At 40.0% G+C, this 26064-nt stretch overlaps 1 protein-coding gene across 5 annotated transcripts in view; it reads left to right on the top strand.

Moving 5' to 3' along the window:
• Positions 1-26064, top strand: part of NCAM1 (neural cell adhesion molecule 1) — a 163423-nt gene that overhangs the window by 35342 nt on the left and 102017 nt on the right. For 4 of the 5 annotated variants that reach the window (XM_064524219.1, XM_064524220.1, XM_064524222.1 and 1 more), the window contains exon 2: positions 5263-5307. The exons of the other annotated variant lie outside the window; for it this stretch is intronic. In XM_064524219.1, the coding sequence (XP_064380289.1) occupies positions 5263-5307 (45 nt within the window). The remainder of the gene's footprint in view (positions 1-5262; positions 5308-26064) is intronic. 5 annotated transcript variants of the gene reach the window in all.

Here is a 26064-nt window from a genome sequence, read left to right as displayed (position 1 = left end):
CCCAGTATCCTTCTGGGAAGGCAGATGTCCAGTGATAACAACATGCCAACCTTTGATTCTTGCATGTCCTTTGTTTCCATGGGGCCCCAGACTCTGATCTCAGCATTCTACACAGATACAGTTTATAGGGTTTACTAAAGGTTAGTGAAAATTGGAAGAAACAGTTAGAAACTTTCATATAAGTTCAGTGCTGGCCAGGGGTGGAAGAGCATTCTCTTCTTCCCTTTTAAGAGGGAAATGGTTACACCATTTTTATTTCATGGATGTGGAAGCAAGCTCTGGCTGTGTCTGTACACAGCCCTTTGAACAGTTGCTTCTATGTGTTTATAAATTCTTCGTGACTTTGATACAAGTAAATTTAATTTTTATTGATGCCTTGTCAGAAATACAGCAAGATTGCATAGGTTTTGTGTGTTTGCTTCCATATTCAAGGAAACGGCAGTGTGCAGAGGTGCATTTGAAAACTGATGGGTGTGGGATTCTTCATGTCACTGTGATATCTCTCAATTTATTGGATTCTTCATGTCACTGTGATATCTCTCAATTTATTGGTAATATTATAATTACTTGTATGAGAGTAATCCCCAATATTTTGGCAAGACTGATGCCCTGTTGACTCGTCACTAACATAAAGGATAGATAAAACAAGTCAAGCTAAAGAATTATGGGAGAGACGCAAAGATGTGCAGTGTTTTGCCAGAGTTAATGTGGAAGGTCAGTAGCAGAGTTCTCAATAGCCTTATAGTTTCAGTAGTCCAGTCCAGAAAAAGATATTGATATCATCTATTTTGTACTGTTTCCCGCAGAAAGAGTAGTTGTACTATCATGCTATCTTCAGATATCTCCAAGAGGTATTTGAGATATCTGTTATCTGAAACAAATAATCAGCTTCTACATCGGTTCTTAAAATGCAAAGGATACTCAGTTCAGTAGAGGTTAGAGGTTCAGTATAGAACATACTAGAAGAGAAGTACTGGAAATAATGCTTTTAGTAACTATGGGGTAGTTTAATTACAAATGTAATCACTTTCATAGTGGAATCCGAGGCATAGCTTCTGAGTTCACCACAGTTTTTTCAATGTTTTGCATTTAAATGGGTTTTTTCTTCACTGTCTATTGTTTTAAATGGTTTTAAAGAGATTTTGCTACTTTGAATAATCAAATAATCCCAAAGAAATCTGTCTTTAACATATAGCAGATATCTTAAAGGAGCGATTTTCTGCAGATCAATTATGTTTATTTGGGAATGCAGGCAAAGTAAAAGGGCTGTTTAGACTGAGAATGGAAGTGGTGGAATCTTAGTGTTCTGTCTGTCTGTTTTTGTATTCAGATTTGTATTATTAAGTGAGATCTCGTGAATTAGTAGTCAGTTAACTAAAGTAGTTCAATACATTTCTGTCATATGGTAGACTTTGGTAAGATATGTTAGAAGTCAGAGGAGGCATAATATGATTTGGCTTGAAATCTGTGCTGGCTGGACTTATTTAATCTGTCGGTCATCTTTTTTTGTTTCTTCTGGAACTGTTTACCTACTCAGCATTATTTCTTCCTACAGTGGGAAGTCCAGGTTTCCCTGCTTGTCTTTTTTCCTTGTGCTTATAGACTGCTAGTAATGCAGGTATTAAAAATTCAGTGCATTGTAAGTGCAGAGAGGTCTGCATGTCTGAACATTTGTGTATGTAGAAATTGTCATCAATGCTTATGCTCTTCAGCTAAGATTATTCCACAGCTTCTTTTTAAAACACTCTCTCTGGCTTTGTGAAATTTGCCACTTAGGAGATGGTTTCATTTACAAGAATTTTTTTTTATGTAACTGCATATTGTCTTTACATGAAAATTTCATGGGACTTTTATTTAACACGCATTTTAGCCTTGTTTATATGGACCTGTAGAAATTAGAAGTGGATTAGATGCTTAAGCCGTGTGTAATCTGTTCCCTGTGGTCTTCTAAAAGATTGTTTTCCAGACTGTCTGTTCAGCTGTCCCTCTGGATGTTTAGGAGGAACAGGATTTTTTTTTTTGTGTGTGTGTGTGTGTGTGTGTGTGTGTGTGTGTAAAATAAGTAAGTATTGTTTTAGTTCCTTGATAATGAACTTGTTCCAGTTCTAACTCTTCTGCATACCTAGCAGTGGCATTCTAATTCTGCTGCTTATTGAAAGCACAGGTTTTGATCTGGAATTATGCCAGTTCTAGTCCCTTGTTTACAAGAGTTGGCTGTCATTAGCATGCAGACTTCTTGATTGTTTTTATATGATTGAGGGTAGATGTTTATTAATTTTGAGAGGCAAGTGTGTTTGGTTTGTCCATTGTGGCAAAAGCAGTAGTGAACAGTCTGTGCAGCCAAGAGTATGTTCTGCAGAGTTGATTCTGACTGCTTGTTGATAAGTGTTTCTTCTCTTGTGTTGTTTAAACAGGTCAGCCCAGCCATTCATGCCCTGTTCTCTTCTATTTCTGCCAAATCACTTTGTTTACATTAAGGTGGTGCTTGTTTTTTTAATTATAGTTCTAGCTCTTTTTTAGGGTTATTGTGCTTATTAAAATATAGTATAAAGGCCTATGACTTCATGTCACTGAATTTGCTTGTAGTGGGAATTTGATCAATTATGGTCTCCACAAGTTTGCAGTGCTTTATTAAAAAAATAAAGTGGACTGTTATTTTGTGCTACAGCTAGAGAGTGAGTTCTGGATACATGGAACTATGTTGCAATGCAAAGCAGTTTTCATCTGTCTGTATTAACTAAAACCTGTTAACATTCTCTGCAGCCTTAAATAGCAACTGTAGTAGGTTTACTTAATATCCCATAAACTGAGAGCTGTTTATAATAAATACATTTAATGTGTATTGCTGATATTTCAAAATGAAGCTTTTCATCATGCTTCTGAATTCTGAATTAACATCTTCAAAGGCTTATTTGATTGTGAAAGTCTAGTCATTATTCTGTTGTGAAATGCAGTTGTTGATAATTCAACACAAATGTCATGATTCACTGTTTATTATATCTTATGCTCTAGCTTTGATTAACTTTGACATAGCTGATCATAAACTCCCTAAGAATGATAAATATGGAGGCGGTCTCTTCTTGGGAATGAAAAGGACATCACAGTATGTTTTCAAATTTCATTAGTGAAATATACAGTTCTTCCCTCCACATTTGGAGATGAGACCACTTAGCTGACATGTTTGATTGGCTAAATGTTTGTAATGAAGCTCAGTGATAACAGAGGCATGTGTTATATTCCTCTGTTCCCTATGTTACTCAGCAAGGGCATTGCTCAGTAATTATTTAGATGGAAGTATGTTGTCTATATGACTTCCTATTGATTTGAAGCCCATGATACATTAGGGTAACTTGATAACGGACCTTAGAATGATACGATGTAAAACAGGTTGAAAGAAAGACTATCACCAATTAATTTGCTTCTGCTCTTTTCAGTCGTATGCTGGTACACTGTCAATTAGCATATTGATTCAAATTCACTGTCTTATATGGCATGATAGTAAACAACAAGCAAGCAGAAACCCTCTTAACTTTAATGGACAACTGATTAGGTGCTTATTTTTAAGTAAATAGTGCAACATTGATATTTTTCCTTGTGGGTTGCATATGAGCATTGTTTTTCATCAAGTAAAGCATTCACTTAAAGGAGCCCTGTGAAAGAAGGACTGTTTTCTCCAGATGAAATTTTCCTTCCCTCTCATAGTGGCAGACTCCACAACTGTTCCTCTTTTGTGGTTCAGGATCTTACTCTGTTTCCTGGATGTCCATGAATACTACTGACTCCAGTCTGCCCTGTTGCTGGAGGACAATGTCTTTTCGCTCCAGCATGACTGAGTTACTGTGGGCTATGTTTGGAGCCATTTTAATTGACGTGTTTGTGCCTGTTAGTTTGTTGAAGGTGCATGGGAAACCTCAGTGATGGGTATTTTAGCTAATATGTGTGCTAATGGCACATGCAGTCTCTTATTGCTTACGTTAAGACTGGGTACCTCAACTGTGTGTTGCAGCCCTTTAGCCTGTGTTTCCAGTGAAATGAATGGCATAACCTTTTGATTTTAATGAGTGCTTCAGGACTGTTAAGGAATCTGTGTTAAGCAATTTCCATGTCCTGTTTGCTGTTCTCAGCCACTTGCAAAAAAACCATTTATTTTAGCTGTTGTGTTCTCATAAGCTCTCTCTGCATTTTCTTTCCTAGGCAAGTCTCGGTGATTCAAGGTATGTTAGTTGCTGCCAGTATATTTGAGGTAACATTGACAGTGCCTTTGCAGTGCATAGACTATTACTTAGGCTTTTACTGACCTGTATTACTGGGATCAAGAAAAGTACCTTTAGTACCTTCAGTAAAGGTCTTGCATTACTGAACATAATGCAAAAAAACATAACTTGCAGAAGAGAAGCTCTTTTTTGGCATATTTCCATTGGCAAAGGTATAAACGGGGTTTGAAACACACCAAGTCTTCTGCGTTGCTTGGGTTACATAAATTAAAATGCGGATTTTCAAATTGGTTCAAAAATAAGCATTATCAAACAGTTATTTTTTTGTACCTGAATGTGCAGATCTTGGTAATCAAGGGAAAAAGGACATTTGAAAAACATTATTAGATGTGTACTAATAATTACTGGCAACTGCAAAGAGAGAAATAATAAGGTATCATATCTCCAGTGTCTCTGTGTCAAGGTTTGCTTGCCCTAACTCTATAAGCTTCCCTGAGGAACACCTCATCTAGAAGGAGTGACTGTGCTCATGCAACAAAGAAGTGATGGTGCAGTGGCATTAGCTGGAACTTGTGAGGGACCCTGAGTAATTGCTAGGTTGGCAGCACAAGCTGCTCCCATGCTGCTGTACCTCCACTGCCAATGTTCCCTGTTATGGAAATAGTTCAGTTACAGCGCTGCGTTCGGGCATTTCCACAGTAGTGTAGACATATTCTATAGGTAGACTGCATGTCTCTCCTCAGCTCTCTGCCCAGCTCCAGGGCTGGATGCAGCCACAGTGGTGATGGGGAAATGGGGGAAATGCATGTAGATGTGAAAAAAAAAAAAAAAAAAAAAAGGGGGGGGGGAAGAGTTGGATTTACAGAGCAGTGATTTCTAATGAAGAAATTGTAGTCATGTGGAAGCATAAATTGTAGCATTTGTATTTTTGTACAAATAACTTGATTTTTTTTTAAATGGGAGATTGTGTGGTTTGTTTGTTTTCTGCACAAATGTTACTGTGGAAAACACAGTTTAGCAGCTCTGCAAACTCTGATCTGTCTTCCAGAGGGAAGTGTTCCAGAGTCAGGATGGGACCTGCAGTCTGAATCAGGTTAGCCTGTCTGTTTATTTTCTGCCTCTTTTTGCCTCAGGGCCATATACTGCAATCACAGCAGTCCTGTTTTTAATGTGCTCTTCTAGAAGATTTTACTCCCCACCCACCATGCCGAGAAACTCAGACTTGTGAAATTCTCTGGCACCTGCTCTGAAGAATTAATCCTGGATTGGAGATGGTCTTTTAGGACTGCAGTCTTTATTGAAGCAAAGGAACTTTCTTCATTCCGTAGAGATAAACACTATGTTTTAATGCTTTCTGTGTTAATACTGGCCTATTCGTTAAAGAGAAAAGGAACTGCAGTGGAGGAAGCGTGACTGAGAAAAGGGCCTGGCTGCATTTGAGGTGCTTTTTTAAAGGACTAAGATGCATTTTTCTTTCTGCACCACCATTTTGTTGCTGTCTTTGAGGAAGTAGGGAAATGGTGGAAATTTGGAAGGAGGCTGCCTGTCATCTGCAGATGATGCCCTTCTAACAGAGCAAACGTTTGTTTAACTTGATGGTATCAGTCTTAAGGCTTGACAATGGAATTCATTCCTGAAGCAGCAGGCAGTTACGGTAGCTTAAGGGCACAAGGTTTCCTAGAGGCTCACAGTTCACAGTTGGGAAAGCATTGCTGTATCAAACTGCTAACACTAGCATTTGCCAGCATGTCTGATAGAGGCTGCAGAATAGCTGAGCATATCCTAGGGGTTTGGTTTGCAGTCTGACATACCCGTTAACAAGCAATCTAAGCTTATGATTAAATGATGTTTAGTAGACTGATGACTACCATCTGAGCATGCTCCCTTTCCTTTTGGAAGAAGGACCAGAGGACAGTGCATATGGAATACAAGTGCAGCTACTTTTCTCCCACATGGTTTAATGACCAGTCACATCATGTGCTGATAACAGTTCCATTTATAATACATAACAATGCAGTATATGCTTGTGAGGGTATAATTAATGTGAGATTCAGTTTTAGAAAACCGCTGCATCCATTTTGAAGGTCTTTAATTATAGACATCAGCACGTTCTGCCAGAGAATAGGGTAATTCAATTCTTATTAGAAATGTTCCCATTCCCACACAAATATTCCTTTTTAGGGAAAAAGAGAAAAAAGCTGTCAGATGTGAAATCCACTTTGGAAGAGTGCATTGGGGACAGTGCGTATTGCTGTCTTTGTCATGATTCTTGATAGAAGAAAAGCTTATATCAATTCTGCATGCAGTGTAATTATCACCCAGGAAAGGAAATGCGTTTTCCCCTCTCAACTGCTTGCATTAATCAGCCGTAAAAATAAACCATTTACTTTAATGGTCCCTCCACTAATTTCTGATGTGGTGTTTTGCTGTGGGGTTTTAAATAATTTCTTTCAGCTCCACTCTAATGCCCTTGGCTTTTTGACTGTTTTGGTCTGAAGGCTCTTTTTCAAACATACTTCAATAGCTGTGGTTCAGTGCAGAACACAGCACTGATGTTGGGGAAATTCCAGCTGTGCCCCTTGAGTTACTCTTTGGTCAAATATGACCTTTCAGGGCTTTCTCAGTCAAGTAACGGGAAGCTCATGATCAAGCATCAAGAGAGAAGTCACTTTCCACAAGCAGTGCTGTCTGGAGATCTTTGGTAGCATTCCCCAATTTATCACAGTCATTCACATGGAGGTTTTTAAATTAAGCTTACTAAGGCTGGCAGTTCTTATGTAAGACAAGATATACAGTGCTGTGAAAAAAAAACCACACTATCAATGTTGGGGGGGGAGGGGGAATAACCAGCAACCTAAAATACTATGGAAGTGCAATGTGCAACAGTTGTCTAGTTTTTGGCTAGTTAGGGATTTATCTGATGGAGTAGCAGGGCAGGGGTTTTAAACTGTATTGATCATATGGCTGGTAATCCTATGATCTGCACTGTTAATAAAGGTAGAAAGGCTAAGTGTGTTTCTCCTATGTTCTTGTGATTTTAAAGGTATAACAGGATTCTTTGGAGGAGCTCTTTGTTACTGAAACAGTGCAAATAAAGTGGTTACTCATATGTGCTAAAGGGGAAGGTTAATTGTCAGTTTTGCCACTGCTCGCTTATCAGTTTCTTTACTCTCTAAAAGGTGATTAAAATAAGGCAAATAATTCAGAGGCATTTTCCTTTCTAAATCTCCTTTCTCTGGGCTTCGGAAACTTATTTATGCACAGGCCTCCACACTAACAAAGGACTCTTTGAGGGTCCTGTGTTAGTCTAACATTCCCTTCTTTCACATGAAATTAAAGGCTGTGATTTACTGCAGTGACCTGAGTGCTCTTGTTTATAGCTTCTTTTTTCATGCCTCGTTCTTTGGGTGCTTTAGTTATGCTAACATACCGCAGTGTATATGAGGGATAGGCTGGTGTCACATAGCTCAGAGTGATGGTTAGTGGGGTTATTGGGTGGAATTAAATGAGAAGTAGGTATTTTTGTTTTCCCTGTTTTTTCTTGTTCCTTCCCCCTAGATACTGAAGTCTTGCTTTTGGCTGAGTGAGGAGAGGGGACATTTTTTTTATTACTTTTTATTGGCTATTATGTAAGTTTATCTTACATTTTCTCGTGTGAAGAGAGATCTCAAATGATAGTGAAGAGCACAGTGTGGAAAGGACTGGTCAGCATCAGCGGTTCATGAATAGGTTCTGAAATAAGTCACAATTTTTATTTTGCTTTCTTAGAAGTGTATCATTTTTGTTCCCAAAATTGAGGATGTATGTCCCAACTTAGTTACTCAAGCCATTTATGGTACTATAGGAAAGACATTCAAGAGTACAGAGCTTCTTATGAGACTTCTGCTAAGACAAGGTGATGTGCATCTCAGTTCCCCCATCTCTTGTCTCCCTCTGATCTCCTCCCCTTCCCCCGCCCCTGCATTTTTGACATGCACCTGCCGTCTATGCCTGTGTCTGTCTATGCCAGCAATTTTATTCATAAACTTGTGACATTTGGTGGTCGACCTAAACAGAATGTGTTCCAGATTTTTCTTTGTAGATACAGGGTGTTTTGTTAACAAGTGATGGTTAGGGTGCTGTTTCATAGATAATGCCTTTTAAATTGAGAAGCCCCTGCTATTTTTTTTCTTGTTATGCTGAACACACCAACCCCCTTAAGGTTTTATTTTTCCAAAGGAGACTGTGGGTTAACCACAGAAAAATCCCCATAATGCAGTTGATGCCTGAATGCATGGGATATAGCATGAGATCAGGTTTATTCTGTAAGACTGCTGACTAGAACATGTGTTGGGTCCTTTTGGACTTTTTGCAGGGAAGTTGTCTTACAGGGGAATTTGGCAGGAAGCTTGTGAGCATTGCACAATATGGGGCTTCTTGCACTTTCAATGCTCCCTCCCCCTCTTGGAATGTTTCTTCTAACAGGTGATTATTTTGGAAAGCTGAGGAATGTTTTTCACATGAAACATGACACTACTACTCATCACAAGGAGAATGAGATAGCTAGTGCTGTAAGCTTAGCATAGTAAGTTTTTCCTATCACTTTTGAGTTTCCCTCTTGGAAATACTTAGAGCTCAGAGGGCAAAAGGGTGAACGAGGATCTTAGCCATGAACTCCCACAGGAGGCATGTGATGGTCCCCATAAACTACTATACCATCGTGAGTGACATCCATATTCAAGGTGACCGTTGTGGGGAAACTTGTCACATTCCTAAACATTGGTGGTAATAGTCTGCAGTTGTACCCTCCTCCTATTTGCCATTCAGGTCTTTGGAACTCACTTCCCATTTTGGAGTCTGATTTTGGGGAGCGGGCAGATGTCTGCATTTTCTCTAGCAGGTGATGACGTGGGTGGTGGAGGAAGGCTGGGCTGGCTACCAGACTCCCATGGGAATTCAGTAGAGATTCCAGTTAGACCTTGTGTGGATGATTGGTGACTGTCTTTATTGATTAGTCTGTTTCTAAGAAATTGCATGGTACTTCTTATGGAAGCTACTTAATTGCAGAATTGTACAAATCAATATTAATAAATTAAAGGAACTTACACAGTAAAAATAAAGAATACAAGCAATCTTTTCCTTCTTTCTTTCCTTTAACCGTGATTGTGTTTATATTGGATCCACCTTCCAACGTTGACAGTCAAGCTATTTTTCTGAAATTTTGTCCAGCCTATAGCTAGATTAGTTTAGAAGTAAAACAGAAAAAAGCAGCCTTTTCCAGAGCATAGCTGTAAATAAATCATAGTGTGGTAGTGTAGCACAGAGGCAACAGAGGGGGTCTGCCTGAAGATATCTCTTTCTGTCTTGTTCTTATTCATTATGCTTGGCATATGGTATGAACTTGACTGTGCTGAAAAGTAATGGAGTTACCCTTGGCAATGTAGTTCTTTTGTGTATCAAGTCTGTGTTGCTTGCCATTGTTTTAAGTGTTTGCACTCAAACATCCAGTAAGATAGTCCCTTCAGTGCAGCGTTACAGCTACATTGCTTTGTCATCTTGTCTCTTTCTCTTCCTCTCGTTTTTATTTGTCCTTGTCTGTCTTGTCCTTTGCTTTACCAGAAACAAAAGTTCCCTTGTTGCTGTAAACTCAGCATGCCAAATAGTTTGAATAACTGTAGTGCTCTAAGAGTGAATGTAAAATATAAAAGTACCAGTAAATTCCTCTTAATGCTGTCCTGTAACAACAAGAATTCTCAATGTAATCATTGGGACAGTAGGTTGTTCGACCTTGTTGTTTGATGCAACCATTAGCTTGCTTGGCTCGCTTCAAAGTCTGCTTATATCCTGTGTTTAACTTCTGCAGCCAGTAATTTAGTGTTAATGATGCTGCATTCATTAACATCCTAATGAAACGTCTTTCAGGTTTTCTTCATAGGACAATTCATTTGGTTACCTTAGTCTCTGGCTTTCTGCGCGTTTGCATGAAGCATGGCTTGCTTTACTGCTCTTGTTGTGCATTGTGAAAGAAATAAAGAGCCCTTGAAAGCAAATCACAGTCATTTTGTGGTTTCAGTTTGCATTAACACTTCTAGCACATACAGTTATATATAGATCTATGTATACAGTAATATCCTTAAGAATACTAGTTGTCATTATCTTTAAGAGGATCCTGTGAAGGTTTTGTGTCATTGGTTTCAGACATCTTTGCTATTGTAAGCTCCTAACTGGTATTTCTTTGTGAGAATTCCCTTGCTCCCTTCCCCCATTGTTTACACATACTAGTTTGCTATTTTAAGGTTATTCAGTCATTTGGTTGTTACCGTGGAATTGCTTTGAGTGTCAGATAGTTAACGGATATCTCCTCACTCCCGCTCCTCCTTAGAGATGAAATAGTATAGAAACACTTACATGAGAGAAAAGGCAAAAATTTTAAGTGATTTTGTGAGTATTTCTAAAAAAGCTAAAGTTTAGTAACCAGCTGGAATTTGGGGCCTCAAAGCACTTTTAAAATGCAAGGGGCAGATTTGCAGTGAATATAAGGCAGCCCAGCTGTAGTAGCACATATATAGCTTACACAGTCCGTTCACTTTCAGAGCTTGACTGCATTGTCTGCTGCGTATTCGTGAGTTCTGCTGTGTGAAACGAGGTAATTTCCAGGAAGCTCTATCAAAGCATTGTTTTATATCTGAATTAGTGGGGCAGGGAAGAGCACACGTAGGCTCCAGGGATTTATGGTAATAATTTACATGTATTGAAAATATACTACACACCAAGATAGGCAAAGAAGGTTTGTTCTTAGGATTAAAACCTACCTTCCTGTCAACGAAACAGAGACCCTGCTGGCATTGGACATCCTACCGTTAGAGACACTTGCTGTGCCTCTGGCTAAGCACTGGTCTACTAAGACACCAGCTGGCTGAGCTGCCAGACAAAGCTTGCTAAAATGGAAATGTAGATCAGCCAGGTGACATAGTGCGCGCAATCCATGGCGCTATCTTGCTGCTGCTTCTATTTCTCTTGAGTATGCTAGAGATGATGCAGAGGCAGAACTTTTTCTCCATGTTCCTAGACTTGCTGCAGGCCTTAGCTTGTTCATATATTTATTTCTCTTCAGAACTGTAACTGCTATTGGAGATACAGTTAAGTTTAAAAAAAAAAAAAAAAAAAATCACTGTGAGTGGAAGTTGTACATATGACCCAGCTGCTTACTTGAGCCAGCCTCATGCTGTGTTTTTTGTTCTGTGCAGGCTCAAAAAAAATTGGGTATCGAGGTATTGTGCTTTCCACCCCTCTTAGAGCATTACAGACCCTGAGCCTTAGTGAAGAAGCACACTAGGACATGTCACTAGGAGGTATGCCCGGTCTTCTATATGGTTCCAGTGCTGGTTTGCTTTCAGGAGTGCAAAAGGTGCAAAAGATGCAAAAAGTCTGAGAGAGCAGCCTGCTTAAGAGCAGAGTCAGGTGAGATGAGTGCATGGGAAGAGAATATCCACTGGAAGCTGACTCTCATGCTCTTGCTTTCTTCACACAATAGATGGCTGGAACAGCCAGTTTCAGAGTACAAGTTGATGTGACAGTGGGCTTATTTTCTGCTGTCATAGATTGAAGCAGCTCTGCTGAAGTCGATATGAATGCATTGATTTATATAAACAGGTGTTCCAGCTCTGCATATATGGGGGCCACGGCTCTGAAGGTGAAATATCTTCCAGGTTTTCTGGGTAGAGTGATTCTGTCTCAAGGAAGGACAGTGCTTCAGGTCTCTGAGGTGGAATAGATAAGCTGTGGGCTGGATCAAACACAGGTGAACAAAGGGCAAAATCAATACACGTCTTTTAGGAAGGTAGGGAATCTTTGGATATCCATCAGGACACACAGGGCTTTAGACTGCAGGAAAAACCTTACTGGGAAATGTTTCTTTTAATTTCTCCATTTATGTCTCTCTGTGAGTTACTGTGTCCCCTTGCTTCCCCCCCCCCCCCCCATAAGCAAATAGCAGCAATAATTAAAGAGGAAAGTTGAGATGCAAAATCATCTTGATCAAAGCAAAGTCTTTCAATGGCCTTCATGAGTATGAGTAAGGCCAAAATATCCATCAGTTATTTCAGAGGGAAATTTTTTTTTCCTCTTTTGTGCCTTGTAGTGTCACAGGGTAAATGGACTGATGAAGTCTTAAGGTATTAGTGGCTCGCTCTTACTTTCGTAGTTGATTGCCAGCTATGGTAATTTCTGTGCAACAGATTTTCCTATGTTTTCTGATAAGGCAGCATTTCTGCTGTAGATCACATTGCCACATTTAATTTGAGGAGGGAGGGGCAATGATTAAAATCTTTGACATTAGTCTGAGAGAGAGCTCAGTTGTGAACAGCATAGTTATTTGGCCAAGCCTCAACGCAGTATGTGCAACATGGATTTTGTGCAAGAGGACAGAGAGCAGGCTTTAATTCTTGTAATGAGACATTTGTTTAAAAATAATGTCCAAGAGAAATGTTTATGTACTAGATGAGCTTTGGAACAATTGGGGAGTGAGCTGAACAACTTTTCTCGGCGGTTTCATTGGGAGCATTAGCAGTTAATGTTTTCACTGACAGATTGCTGCTCACCACCTACAGTCACTCAAAAAACCTTCTCCCTCTCTCTGTTTGGTTCCTTATTCTCGGTTCCTCATTTGAGATGTGTTGCCTGAACCCTTGATTCTGCATCAAATCAAGTAATATTGACTCTTTCTGTGAGGAGCCCTCTTAAAATGTACACAATGTACAAGTACAGTAATGCAGGTTTTTGGTTCATGCCTTATTCTTTTGCATCCCTGTGGGCTTTTTAGCCTTGTTTCCTACAGAAGTAATGCACTTGGATGCTCGTGCCTTTCCTCCACTCACTTTTTAACTTGCTGACCTATTTTAACCAGTTTTGATAAAGGGATAAACTTCTCAAATATACTGTGTTCTCACAAGCTTTATGCAAGGGAGAGACTGTTACTCTCCCCATTGAGAGAAAAGCTGCAGCTTGTGCTTGCTCCTTATTTTGTATATCAGAAAATCCATGTAGGATTGAAACATAATCTACTGACAACCAGGCTTTTTCCACTCCTCACAGAACTGCTTGTTTTAAAATATTTGTGATATATTTTCATCTTCATCTGCTGAATTTCAGTTTTAGCTGTGTCTTTTCTTCCATATCTGCCTCTCTGAAGATCAAAAAACTCCCTGGCCTGATAAGAATGGAAACCAGTGGGGTATTGCCTCTTCAGGAAGTTGGTTTCTACATTAGTGCTTCCTTAATGGAGGAGCTTTTGCATTATTGCAAAATGATTTACCAGTGTGGGATTCAGCTTGAATGTGATGGGAACCAAAAGGACAACAGAGGAGGAGTGAGATTTAAACTTTAAAGCTTCACTCATCCTAGCAAATGATGCAGAGCAAGATACAAAGCTATAAATCACCTTTTCCTGTCTGGAGCTCATGAACTGGACCACTTGGGGCACTCCTTAGCTATTCCCCTGCTTTCTCAGGTAAATACAACCCCTGAAATCCTTCTTCTAGAGCATTGTCCTATGTTTAAAATCAGCCTTTATCTTATTTCTGCTTTAGGGAGTCTGTTTTGCTCCAGGGTGAAGATGAAGAAAGTGCTGTTGCTCTGGCAGAAACATGTGACATTTGTGAAGCAGTTTTGATGTTCAGTCAGCAAGTAAGACGGAGTAAATCTTCCCACTCCTGAGGTCCTGTGAAAGGATTGTTCTCAGATGAAAGGTCTTGAATGCTGCATTATAATAAATCTTCAGTATTTCTCAGACCTCTTTGTGTAGGCACTGCTGTTTCTGTGGTGTGGCTTTTTGCATTGCTGTATTTTCAGACTGACACAGATTGCTTCTTTTTCCTGGAATGCAGTCTGTCTTGAAACATAGACCATAGGAACAGAAATTGAGGATCTGGTCTCTGTTCTTGACTCCACTGTTGAATTTGGTGTGTTTGGTACTTTGTTTTTCCTGTTATGATACTTGGGTTCAAATTTCATCCCAACTGATAATGAGTGAGAGATTCATGACTGTTTTCCTTTGTATGTTATCAGCTTGCCTACCTCCTCCACTGCATAACTGCTTCCAAGGAAATGCCATGTAGTGGAATCTTCTGGACAGAATCTGAATTGTACTAGATCATCAAAGAGGGGAATGAGACCTATGGGGATACCACCCAGATAACTGACACATTTTGTTAACCAATAATTGCTATCCATAAATAGTTGTCTAGAGGTCACTGAAGTCAGTGGAATTTTTTCTGGCAAATTCTGTTTTAGCATTAGACCTTCATAGAGTAGTTTTTTTTCAAAGTTCTCAGACTGATGTGAAGTTAATTTCCCTGTGCTAGGTGGGGATGCGTTGCAGAGTACCAGCTTCATGGAGATGTTTGTAGACCTGTGTGGGGCCATGGATATAGGGCAATGTAATAGATGCCTGTGTTTTTGAACATAGCAGAAACAATTAACAAGCAGATTCAGCAGTGAATGGGATGCTGTAGTTCCACCAGATATTTTCGCGTTATGTTGCAAATACAGATCTGTGTTTCCAGTTCTCGGCAAAGATCTGCTCAAGTGCTGCTAGAAGTTATCATGTGCAGATTAAGGCTATTGGGCAGAGAGTGCTTGCTGATTTGCTTTAAGGACCCAAAGCGCTGCAGCTTCAATTCCTGTTCTTGAAACTTTTGCTGCTGGGTATGTATTCCTTTTTTGACTGACCTAAGCAGAACAGAAGCAATTTAGGATTATTGGACATGTTTTCCATTTTGCTCAGATGACTACCAGATAAGAAGTGCTTCTTACTTTACTTCTCTGGTCTGCTTCTGAGCCCATCATCTTCATGATTCTTGCCGACTGTATACTCGCTGCTTTTCCCTGTGATTTCTGAGCATGGGGGAAGTCATCTGGCACGTGTCCATAGAATTTCATTGTGGAATACAGAAATACATTGTGGCTCAAACTAAATCCAACCATGGCTCTTGACACTGGAAGAATGCTTTCCAGACCCACTATGGTCTTCATTACAGAAAAGAAAGCAGTTGTTAGTGGTGGAAGAAATTTATTCAGGAGATTGCTATTTCTGCAATTTCAGAGTTGTGCAGCTGTGTAGAGGGGACTTGATAATATACTAGCCAGGGGCCCCATCTGTTTCTAATAAAACATGTAGAAAAAAAATGCAGAAGCGGCAGGCAGGAGCACTTGTGTAGTGCAGATTGGGGAGGCCAGTCCCAGCAGTTGTCTGCTGCCGAATTCCCCTCTCCCTTTCTGTTTTTTTTTAAGTACCATAATTAGGGTGAGAAATGAGCTTCTAGGGAGGAAGGAGAGATACAGTAGTTTTTCTCTCCCTTTCTTTTTTCTACAGAGAATGCTCTTGGATGTTTATGCTCTGGACGCTGTTTGAAAACCGAGTTGTAGGGTATGACACTGCATAGCTGCTGTCCTGGGAAATGAAGCAGTAAAAAAGCTCTTTAAGCCTCTGTAACTTTCAGTGCAGTAGCCTTTAGCACAGGTTCGGTCTGGTTTCTACAGATGAACAGTGTGGATCAGTTGTCTGCTACTGAACTTTTTAAAATTCTCAGTCATAAGATATACCCAGGCAGGTCAGGTGAGAGTTTTGAAGGAACTTTTTTCACCCATACAGGAGTCAAAAATAGAGCTGTATCATTTAAGGCACAGACAATGAGATTATTTTAGTAAGGAAAAATTCAAAACTCTTTTTAGTCTTGCTTTCATATTAAAGTCACAGTTTGGATGCAGTGGTGCACAAACAATAACAACTTTTTTCAGTTTTTCCAGATTGATATCCCAGAACCCATAATATTGGTGTAGTTAATCACAGTGGAACCCGTCTCAAATGGGATGGGAGGGGAGGGGTGGCTGGGAAGCCTGCATTTGGTTACTAATGTTAGATTACAAGAATCGTAAAAATTATGTATTTTCTAAAGCAGAGCTGGTGACATAGAGGACAGGGTTTTACAAAACTTGCGTGTTGATAGGCTAAGAGCTCCAAAGTTGATATGACAGATCGGAGACATCATGATTAGTTTGTGACATGTAATAATGACACTAATTCTATGTTCTTATTTGCTGTCCTGTGGTTTTTTTGTAGGGTACAGTTAGGTCATATTTTCAAGTCTTCTTGCAAAAAAATCATGAGAGATAAAAATATTTCAAGGAGGGGGGGAGAGGGAAGGCAAACAAAGCAGTTTTTGTTTTGTTTTGTTTTTAAACCTAATCACTGGATTACAGAAGTCAGTGTTTTTAAAAAAGAGCCATCCAGAATTGCATGACTTATGGTTAAAATCATAGGAATTCAACATTTGCTCTCTTGAGTACAGAGAGGAGCAATATTAATGGATTGCATAAAAAAGCTATTCTGAAATTGAGGCCCATGGGTGATTTCCATCCTGTTTATGGAGCCATATTTAACAGTGGAATTCTAAGCAAAGTTTGAAGAATGATTTGTGGTAGTTTGTGCCATATTTGGGGTTTGGCAGAGATATTTGGACCACAAAGCTTGTGGATCCTGCTACCTTACGCTGAAATTTCTAAAGCATTCTGATGGTAGTAGGCATCTAGAACCTGTTACTTTCACTGGGAGCAAGTTGTTATTACTTCCCCATGGCACTGGCTTAGCTTTGATGTCAGTTCATCCTTCCACATGAAGGGTTTTTGAGATGGTGGAAAATGGGAACGTAAGGTCTTTTTTTGCCATCCCTTGGCTATTGATCTTCTAAACCCCTGTCTGAATTATGGTGGAAAATAGTATATACTTGTCTTTGACTGCAGTGATAAAGCTTTGATGTATGTTTGTAACTGAGTATATATACTGTACTTGATAGGCTCCCAGAAGACGAATACTTTCAAAACTGTTATCATCATCCTTGAGCTTTGATTGTGCTTAGAAATACCATGCAAGGATTAGGGTTTCAGTGTATGAAGTCTTGTGTGAACATGTAGCAAGAGTAATAAGGTAATGCTTTTGGAGAACTTCTGTCAGGGCAACAGAGAGCAGGATTGGAATGGTTTGAGAGGAAGTGAGAAGATAATGAATACAGTTGGTGGAAACAGCCTGGAAGTTGAAGGGACTTTCTCTTAATATTTCCTCATCCTAGAGGAGTGCAGAAATGCATTTGAGGCATGTGCCTTTCCCCAAATGTCAGGCAGTCTAAATGAAATATTGGTGAGGTGTAATGTTGCCATTTGGGAAGACAAGGAAGCTCTGATCATTTCATCACCTGTGTACTGATGACCTAAGAATGATGACCTAGAATCTAAGGCTTCATTATTTAAATAGAAGCATAACAGACACAGCCTTAGCTGCTGAAACAGGTAATTTCTGAAGCAGAGAGTATTTTAGAAGTGCTCCAGAGGCCTTTCAGTAGAAGGATCTGTCCAGGCCTTGTTCCAGGTTGAAGTTTACAGGTGTGGCTGGATGAAACCGTGATGCATAGAGGTGAAAGAAAACTGCTTGCTGGTTGCATTGAGGGATGGAACCCGGTAGCTTGCTTAAATGATAATGGCATTTGCTTCAAGTTCCGTACAGCTTTACACCATGCAGATTTTTAAGGAAGTGTTTTATTATCTTTAGCTACTGTCTGTGTCGTATTAACTTTGATCCTAGTTTACGAAGACTGGGAAGTGTGATGGGACAGTTGTGACTGAGAACTTTCTTGTACAGACGGTGAGTCTTGTGCAAATGCAGTGCGTGTATGCTGCGAGTGACTGACTTGCAAAACAACAAAAGTAATTGCAGGCACAAGAATATTAGGTTTAAATTCATTGAAATTAAGGCAGTTTCCTTTTCTGTCATGTACAATCTGAATGGCATCATCTGTGAGTAGGTGGCTTCTATGTGCAAAATTAAATGGCAGCAAGCCTGCTGTTGTCTCAGAGTGATTTATGGCATGTCACCCAGATGTCCTGGTGTCTGAGGGAGCTAGGGACCTGCAGGAGAAACGGCTGACTGAAGCACCATCCACAAAAAAAGAGCTGTGCTGGAAAACAGAGTCATTTGTGGAAGTGACATTAACAGTGTTCCCCTCCCTGAAGTGTTTTTCTTCTGATAGTCAAGGGGATGTGCAGCTTTGGGGTTTGTTTCTTTTCCCTTTGGTTCCTGAGTACCCTGATAATTGCTGATTGCAGCCTAGGAATGAGATTGCTGTACCTTTATATGTTAGATGCAGAATTAGCCACAATTAATAATGCTTTGGCTGAACTAAGCTGTTCCTGATAGATTTTTGTCTTCTCTGCTTCTCAGATCATTCAAAAAAGTTGATAAGCACAGTGTTCCATTCTGGCCTTAAAACTTGTAGGTTTAGGAGGACCTCCCCCCACCGGATGCATAATCTTTCTAGGTGCCATCCAGGCAGTTGGCTCAAGTGCTAAGTTTTGATGGGCAGTGACATAGGAGTATTTCACATCCTTGGTGGGCAGGGGTGGGGGGAGAATGTCTGAATATACCTTTTCCTTTCTATGAGATGTCTTTCCTTGATGTACATGATTAGCACTGATGTTTCTTTAATAGTGGTCTGCTAAGTCTCTGAAAACTTATTCTTTACAACTGGCGTTAATTAAAAATATTTCATGGGAAGCACAAAATACCAAATTGCAGTGCTAAGCTGGATGAGTTGAGCTCAGATCCTTTGGCAACACTGTACATTTCACACTCTTGATGCAAATGTTACTGTAGTTCTCCTTGGTTCAGTAGGGTTTGTGGAGCCTCTTCACAGATGTGAGCAGGCCACATATTGTGATGTTGAGGACTCATTTTAAAACAGAAAAGTCCAGACACATTTAAAACAGAAAAATCATGACACATTTAATTAGTGTTATTTGCTGAGTTCTAAGCAGTCCATCACACAGTAGCATCAGTGGACGTGAGGGATGAGAGGCATTTATTGAAGCTTAAGACCTATGTTCAAGGAACAAGTCACCTCCAGCAGGTAGTAGTGAGGTGGATTGCAATTGATTTGGAGGCTACAGTGATGAGTATCATCTGAGCATTCGAATAGATAGGGATTTGCCTTGCCTTGAGGAATGTTCAGTTCTCCCTGTGTGTTACTATTGAAGAACTTCTGAAGAACTTCTGGTTCATTGCTTATGCTGTTAAGAGTTTGGTTCTCCTACAACCTAGATTTGTTCTTGCTGCTTTTTAGCTCCTTTCCGGCCTTCCCTTGCCCCGCTGTTTTCCCCAGCGCTGTTATGCTGGCCTTCAGTCCTAACAATGTCTTCCTCATGCCTGTCACAGCAGTCCACGTAGCAGGCTCTCCTCTCTCCTGTGCCATAGGTTGCACGCTCCCTCTTGTGGTTTATTCTGGGTGGTGCTGTGTATTGCGGATGAATACTTATCTTTTCGTAGCAGTGTCATCTAGCCGGTCACAGTTTTCATCATGCAGTGGCACCCCTTGATAAGCACACAGCATTTCAGTCGTGGGTGAGCTTTCGTGGGTGTAATTATATACCACTGTCAGTTTTGCATTAAAAAGCATCCCTAATAAGTAATTGCATTTACCTTTTATTGTTCAGTCAAACAAACAAGCCTAATAGATATTATTTCTGCCTCGGAAGAAAAGTGGTAAAACCATTTCTTTGGTATCTGCAAAAATCATTTCTAGGTTGCCTGCCGTGAAATGCATGTTATACGCTATGTTTCTGAAGGCCTTTCCACAGAGATTATTGTTTCATCCTTACTGGCTGATTATATGCATGCACTGGAGACATTCTAATTCAGATTCTCAGTGGGAGACAGCTGCTGCACTAACTGCCCGGAAGATCCTTACCTATAGTAGAGAACTGTGCAAAATACATTCTCAGCAAAGATGTCAGCCATTGCTGCTTGGGCCTGGAAGTTTATAATGATGATAATATTTCTAATCGGAGAAATAAAAGATGTGGACCATAGTGCACTCTGTTTTTCCCTCAGATTACGGTCTTTTTCATTTGGTTTCAGGTGGACTGCTTTCGGAGTTAGGAACTGCTCCTAGGTTGTAGCCCTGTGAACTGATCCTTATTATTGTATTACTCTGTAAATGTGCTGCACTACTTAAGGATGAAACATGCGTGCTTTGTTCGTAGTTATTTTTAGAGTATTGATTTGACTGGTGAGTAAAGTGAGAAGCTCCCATATGCATGTGTGACTACAGAACGGTGAAGTTTGATGTCCATCTGCAGTCCGTTGTTGTTTTATCTTCAGGTGTGATACTTGCATTGTGTTGGTCCAGGTCTCAGAGACAAATATATCTGCTTTAGCTTACAACAGAAGGCAAGTCTTTAGCTCTCAACTTTAAAGTAGATTTACTCCTGTTTGACTTCGTTCTGCTGTCCATGAAGCTTTTATTCAGTAAAGTTAAGACTTCTGATGTTTCCGCATTTCTATTCCCACAATTAGCACAAAAACTTAGGTGTAGAATACAGCAATTAATGTAAGATCCCTAGCAAAAAACTCCAGCATGTCTTTTTCTGATGTTGCGATGGTCCTTTGTGCAGGATTTCTATCCATTCTTTGCAGCTAGTAGGATTTTTTTGTTAATGTGGTAGATCAGAAGGCCTGTTACTGCTAGATGTGAAAGGGATATATGGTGAAATACAGCTCCTGCATAAAGATCTCCCATGCTTGTTTTAGTTATTTACCTCCCCTCGTTTTAATGATGGAGTAACTGCTTCCATATATGCATCTGTCCTCACAGCTGCTTCCATAAAATAGGTCCCTTCTCTCTCTGTAGATCACTGCAAACATCTATGGAGACATTTAGGTCATATGGCATAGTTCTGGGGTGGGGATTGAAACTGCTTGAACCCCAAGACCTGGCTTTATTCCAGGGAGGACTCAGTGACTGATGTTAGCTGCTGTCATTGTGGCTTTCAAGGGAGATTGGTAATGGAAATCAGTGGTACCCTGTGACAACTTTATTGAACCAATTTAGTTTTTACATAGTACATGATGCTCAAAGGAAAGGCAGAGAGAGACCCCTCATTCCTATCCTCCCTGGAGGGCTCTTTTCACACCTTACTGATCAGCTGTTCCAGTCTGAGCCAAGGGCAGCTGATGGCTGGCTAGAAACTGACCTGTGTGAATGTGTGACAGATATTGCTAGTGATTATTTGCATAGCTGTGGATCAGGGTATGGTTAGGAAATGAAATACTGGGACTTTGGTTGTGAGAACAAATACCGACTCTTGAAGATGGAGATAAAAGGCAGTATATTGTGTCAGGGAGCCTTAGACAGTTGCCTGTGCCCCATCTCACTGTTCACTGGGGACATTTTATAGTAAAGAGCAATTAATAATGGTGAGTCTAAAAGGTTTTTTAGTGGTACATTATCTTTTGCTATTTTTAATCATGGCAGTACAGTGATACTTGGGTTTGCTCTTTCAGCAGCCATCTGTATTGATTACTTTTTGCTCATGCGCTTGCTCTCTTGCACGCGATCTCTCTGTTTCTGTCTGTGTATATTCCCCCCCCTCCTTTTTTTTCCTCCTCCTTCCTTCCAGTTTGGGGGTATTTTCATTCTTCTTGTACTCTCAGAGGACATTTAACTTATTCCTTCTGCATTCGCTGTTCTGCTGCTATGTATCATATAACAGTGGTGTTTTTCTTATGCTGTTATTTCATGTCCTGGAAGGTAGGGCAGGAGAGGAAAGCTATTCAGTGGTGAATCCTCAGGTGGTCCAAAGGCCTATTCCCACACAGGTCGGTGTGGCCATCTGGGTGCTCCATCCCAGCAACCTCCTTCAGCCCTGCCCTCCCTCCTTTCTTTCACTGTGTAGTTCCTATCTTACAGTTGCAGTGCAAACGCAGTAAGTAGTAGCAAGATGTGGTCAACCAAAATACATCAGCCCCCAACTGCTGTGTGCTAGATGTGGTTCATATATATATATTTTTACGTATACATATGGAAAGACAGTCCCATTTACAGCCTAAACCATCAAGACAAGCTAAGAAAAAGATGGTACAGTCCCTGTTTACAGTCAGAGAGTTGAAACAGATGAAAGCCAGGTGATAAAGCCTTTATTGCGCTGCCATCTGTTCTTACTGATTTCAATGAGATACTGGTATGGTGAAGAGTTAATCTGGCTGTGAGTAATTAGCTTAAAGCTGTACATGCACAGATTGGAAAGAATTAGCATAGTCTGAGATATCTGGTGTACTCACCAGTACACTGACAATGGACATTCTGGGACAGCAAGATGAATAAGCAGTTGCTGTACACCCAAATAAATGTTGTGTGGAATTGGCTGGCTAATTGTTTTTCACTCTGCACTAGTCAGAAATACATTTGCTTTGTCTTTTTCATTTCTTGTTACAAAATACATGGTGAATGCTGAATTTATGTTGTTCCTACAGAACTCTCATCTTAATTTGTGATAGCATCTGTCCGGCTCACCTGCCCTGTTAAAAGGCATCAGCATAGCATAGGGATGTTTCCTGGCTATGCCAGGTTTTGAAGAAAAGAATGAGTTGGGAGAATTTGCTGTACTAAGACTAATACAAGTGTTAATCTTGGTGGGAGAAGCCATATTAATATGATGTAAACTGAAATGAATTCTTCACCTGGGATTCATTTGGTTGGCATTTTCTTCCTTGAGCTGGTTGAGCAGACAGGAAACAGATTCTATTAAAAATTCTTTTAGCTAAATGTCAGTAAGTTCAAAATGTCATCTCTGTCTGCCACACAGAAAATGTTCTACAAAGCACTATTCTAATACAGTAGCAATAAACAGGATTTTATTAATGTTAACATTGAAGATTTACAGCCTAACAATATCTTGCTTGTGTTTTGTAAGCCAGGGCTGGTTGCATTAATATTCCTTCAAGTTTTTCATGATAAAAAGCGTAGCTGTAAGCAGGGGTGGGGGGGATAGTTTAAGTAGGAAACTATTATGTATAGCTAAACGTTTTCATTTACTGTTGTGGCTTTAAGGCTTAGTTAGATTCTAGGGTTTGGCAGAAGTATTGAATTGAAAGTGCTCTTTCAGTTTTCCAATGGTATTATCATTCCTTGGTTTCCCAGGTCAAAACATACTATTTGTTTAAAAAAAAAAAAAAAAAAAAAGAGAGAAGATGACATATGTCTGTAATCAAATACGGATTTTGGAACTAGTAGACCTCTTAGCAGAAGTAATGCTGGTGAGAGTTTAATAGAATTAATATGGAAATTAATACACACAGAGGAGTTTCAGAAGACAGATAAATCCTCATGCTTCAGGGTATGCTCCAGTCATTAGCAAATAGGGGTCAGGAGGAGTCTTTTGCTGGATACATATTATCCTAGGGATTAACCTTGCCTACTTACACTTCAGAAGCTGGTACTATCTACCATTAGAGGCCAGCTACTGGACCTGTCTTCCATATTGTGATAGAGCATAAGGGCCACAATTACGGACCACGATACTGTTGAGCTAAGTGCTCTTTAAATGTGGAACAGAAGAACAGTCCCTGCCCTAAAGAGCTTAGCTGCAGCTCTAGTCTGTGTAATCCTTTGTGACAGTTTCCTGTTTTCCTATTTAGGGAACACATCTCTATAAAAAGATCTGATTTTTGAAAGTGCAGAGCAGACATCAAATATATATTGACGTTGGGTGCTCAGTGTGAAATCGGTGAAAATCAGGCCCCTTTGCAAATCTAAATAAGGATTCAGGGTTTGAGACTTTCCATGGAGCCTGAAGGAGGAAGGATTCTTCAGAGAAATCCTGCCTGTGACTCTTAATTTAAGCCCGTATGTACTGAAAATCTTGGTTGCTGCTCTGGTATATTTTGCTCTTTACATTGAAGTATATTACCACTGATTTCAAGCTTTTGCCATCAGACCAGGCAAAATTATTGCTGGGACTGAACTGGATTTTCAAAAGTTGTTGGAAAGTATCTGATAGCTGTTCTTTCTTTTTCTACATGTAAGGCCTAGCTATTTAAAAGCAAATTCTGTATCTTATGAAAGCTTTAAGCTGGATTCTCACTGTTTTTATTCAAATGTAGTAATCAGCTGCTAAATAAAACTATAAGCCAGCTTCATTAAGAACACCACAGGCCTCTTGCATCATTTCAGTAATCAAGATGCTTGCAGACTTGCTTCTCATGCTGATTTTATTATGCTGAGGAGATAAAGTTTAGCCAAGGCAGAGCCATTCCTTGGTCGAAATCAATGCAGGAGGAGGGTAAGCAACTGACATTACTATGGAAACAAACACTGCATCCTAGAAAAGACTTGGAGTAGCACAGAGAATAACAATAGCCTACTTCAGAGAGGAGAATGGGTAGAGAAGCATACTGGTGTTGTGCAGGAGTTTTATGCAGAACGCAGAAGGACTTAATTGTTTGTGACAGGCAGCAAACTTCATGTGCCAAATTGCTCAGATATTATTCTCCTGTAAAGAGCAATTCTGGAGGGGACAGAATGAGACAGAGCAAAAAATGCAAGTGTAGCTGAGTGCAAAACTAGAAGAAATAAATGATAGATAAAGGTGCGTGGCTTGACGAGGTTGTTTTTGCTTCCGTAGGATTATCAGTTGGCTTAAATTCTGATCAGGTAATTTGGTAGAGCTGCAGTGCTTGTAGCACAGATGAGATATGTCCTGTTTTACAAAAACTTTATGGTTTTAATATAAGGCTGACTCTCTGATCTTGGTGATTAGCTATGGCTTAGGCTCAGTTTTCGTAATTTACAGTTTTCAGCTGTTAATTTCTTTCCCATCAAAACTGCTGTAGCAAAGAGTTTCTGTATTATGGGTTATTGTATGTGTGCAGTATAAATTACACATGCTGAACACTTGGTGCCTGAACCTAGTACTATGACTTAAGTCATTCTAACCCTATGCGGAGAGATGAGCGTACTGAGATTATGTGAACTGGAGTATAGTACTAAATGAATAAATGTAACCAATTCTGATTTGTGTTTGTGCCTAATGTGTTAAGATCTGTGTGGAGAAGTTGCACAGTAGGGTCAGAAGATAATTCATTCTCTGTATGTGATGTTTTGTATTTTAAATCGGGTTGTTACAAAAGCACTGTGTCGTATAACCAGTTAGCATGAGCAGCTTGAGTCTAGTTCCCTGTCATCCTGTGCTTGACTGCATAGGGAGAGGTGTTAGAGGACGTTAGACCTCACCAAAGGCATTCCTGATATCATCTGGAGTAAAAACTGGGGAGAACACAGGACAAGAGAGAATCAGGCCATATCATTAAGGTCTCTTGGTTCAAGGGCTCCATTTGTGCAGAAGTCGATTTGGATTCCTGTCTGTCTGGAATCGATTTGGATTCCTGTCTGTCTGGAATATGTTTGCTGCTCTTTAAGTTTTGAGCCTAGCAAATCTTGGATACACCCAGTTATGGCAGTGATCTAAGGGCTGCTCAGCAGGGACTCTGCACTGCAAACTCTGCTGGGACTTGATTGAGAAGCCCAGTGATGCTTTTTTGAGTCAGGAGTATTTTCCTTTGTACACTGCATGGAGGTGGCATGTGGAATAGCAAGAGCTTTGCTTAGGAGCTGCCTGCATACTTTTATTCCCTCCCTTTCTTCATCTTGGATACACACTGTTTAAAGTCACCTATATTTGCTTCATCCATTTTCTTAGCCACTGAAGCTCTGAGCAGGAATATTCCAGCCCTCGAACATTTGTGTTTTAACCTCTTTATGTATACAGAAGATAGCTTTATATCCTTGGTACCATGTTTGAGAAGAGGCGATTCTGTAGTGCAACAGGTCTGTTTTTCAGGAAAAACTGCAGGCTAGGGTTTCAAAAGTAGACCTGATTGTTGAGTCACGTTTATCTTACAGGAGCTGTTCCTCAGAACCTAAAGGCTGTGGAGATACTAACCGCAGTCTCACAGTAAGTGTTTCCTCTGATGGTGGCACAGATACTAGCC

The sequence above is a fragment of the Dromaius novaehollandiae genome, chromosome 21, assembly GCF_036370855.1.
Source record: "Dromaius novaehollandiae isolate bDroNov1 chromosome 21, bDroNov1.hap1, whole genome shotgun sequence".
Lineage (NCBI taxonomy): Eukaryota > Metazoa > Chordata > Aves > Casuariiformes > Dromaiidae > Dromaius > Dromaius novaehollandiae.
The sequence above is the reverse complement of the archived record's forward strand: the minus strand, read 5'-3'. Positions and strand labels throughout refer to the sequence as shown.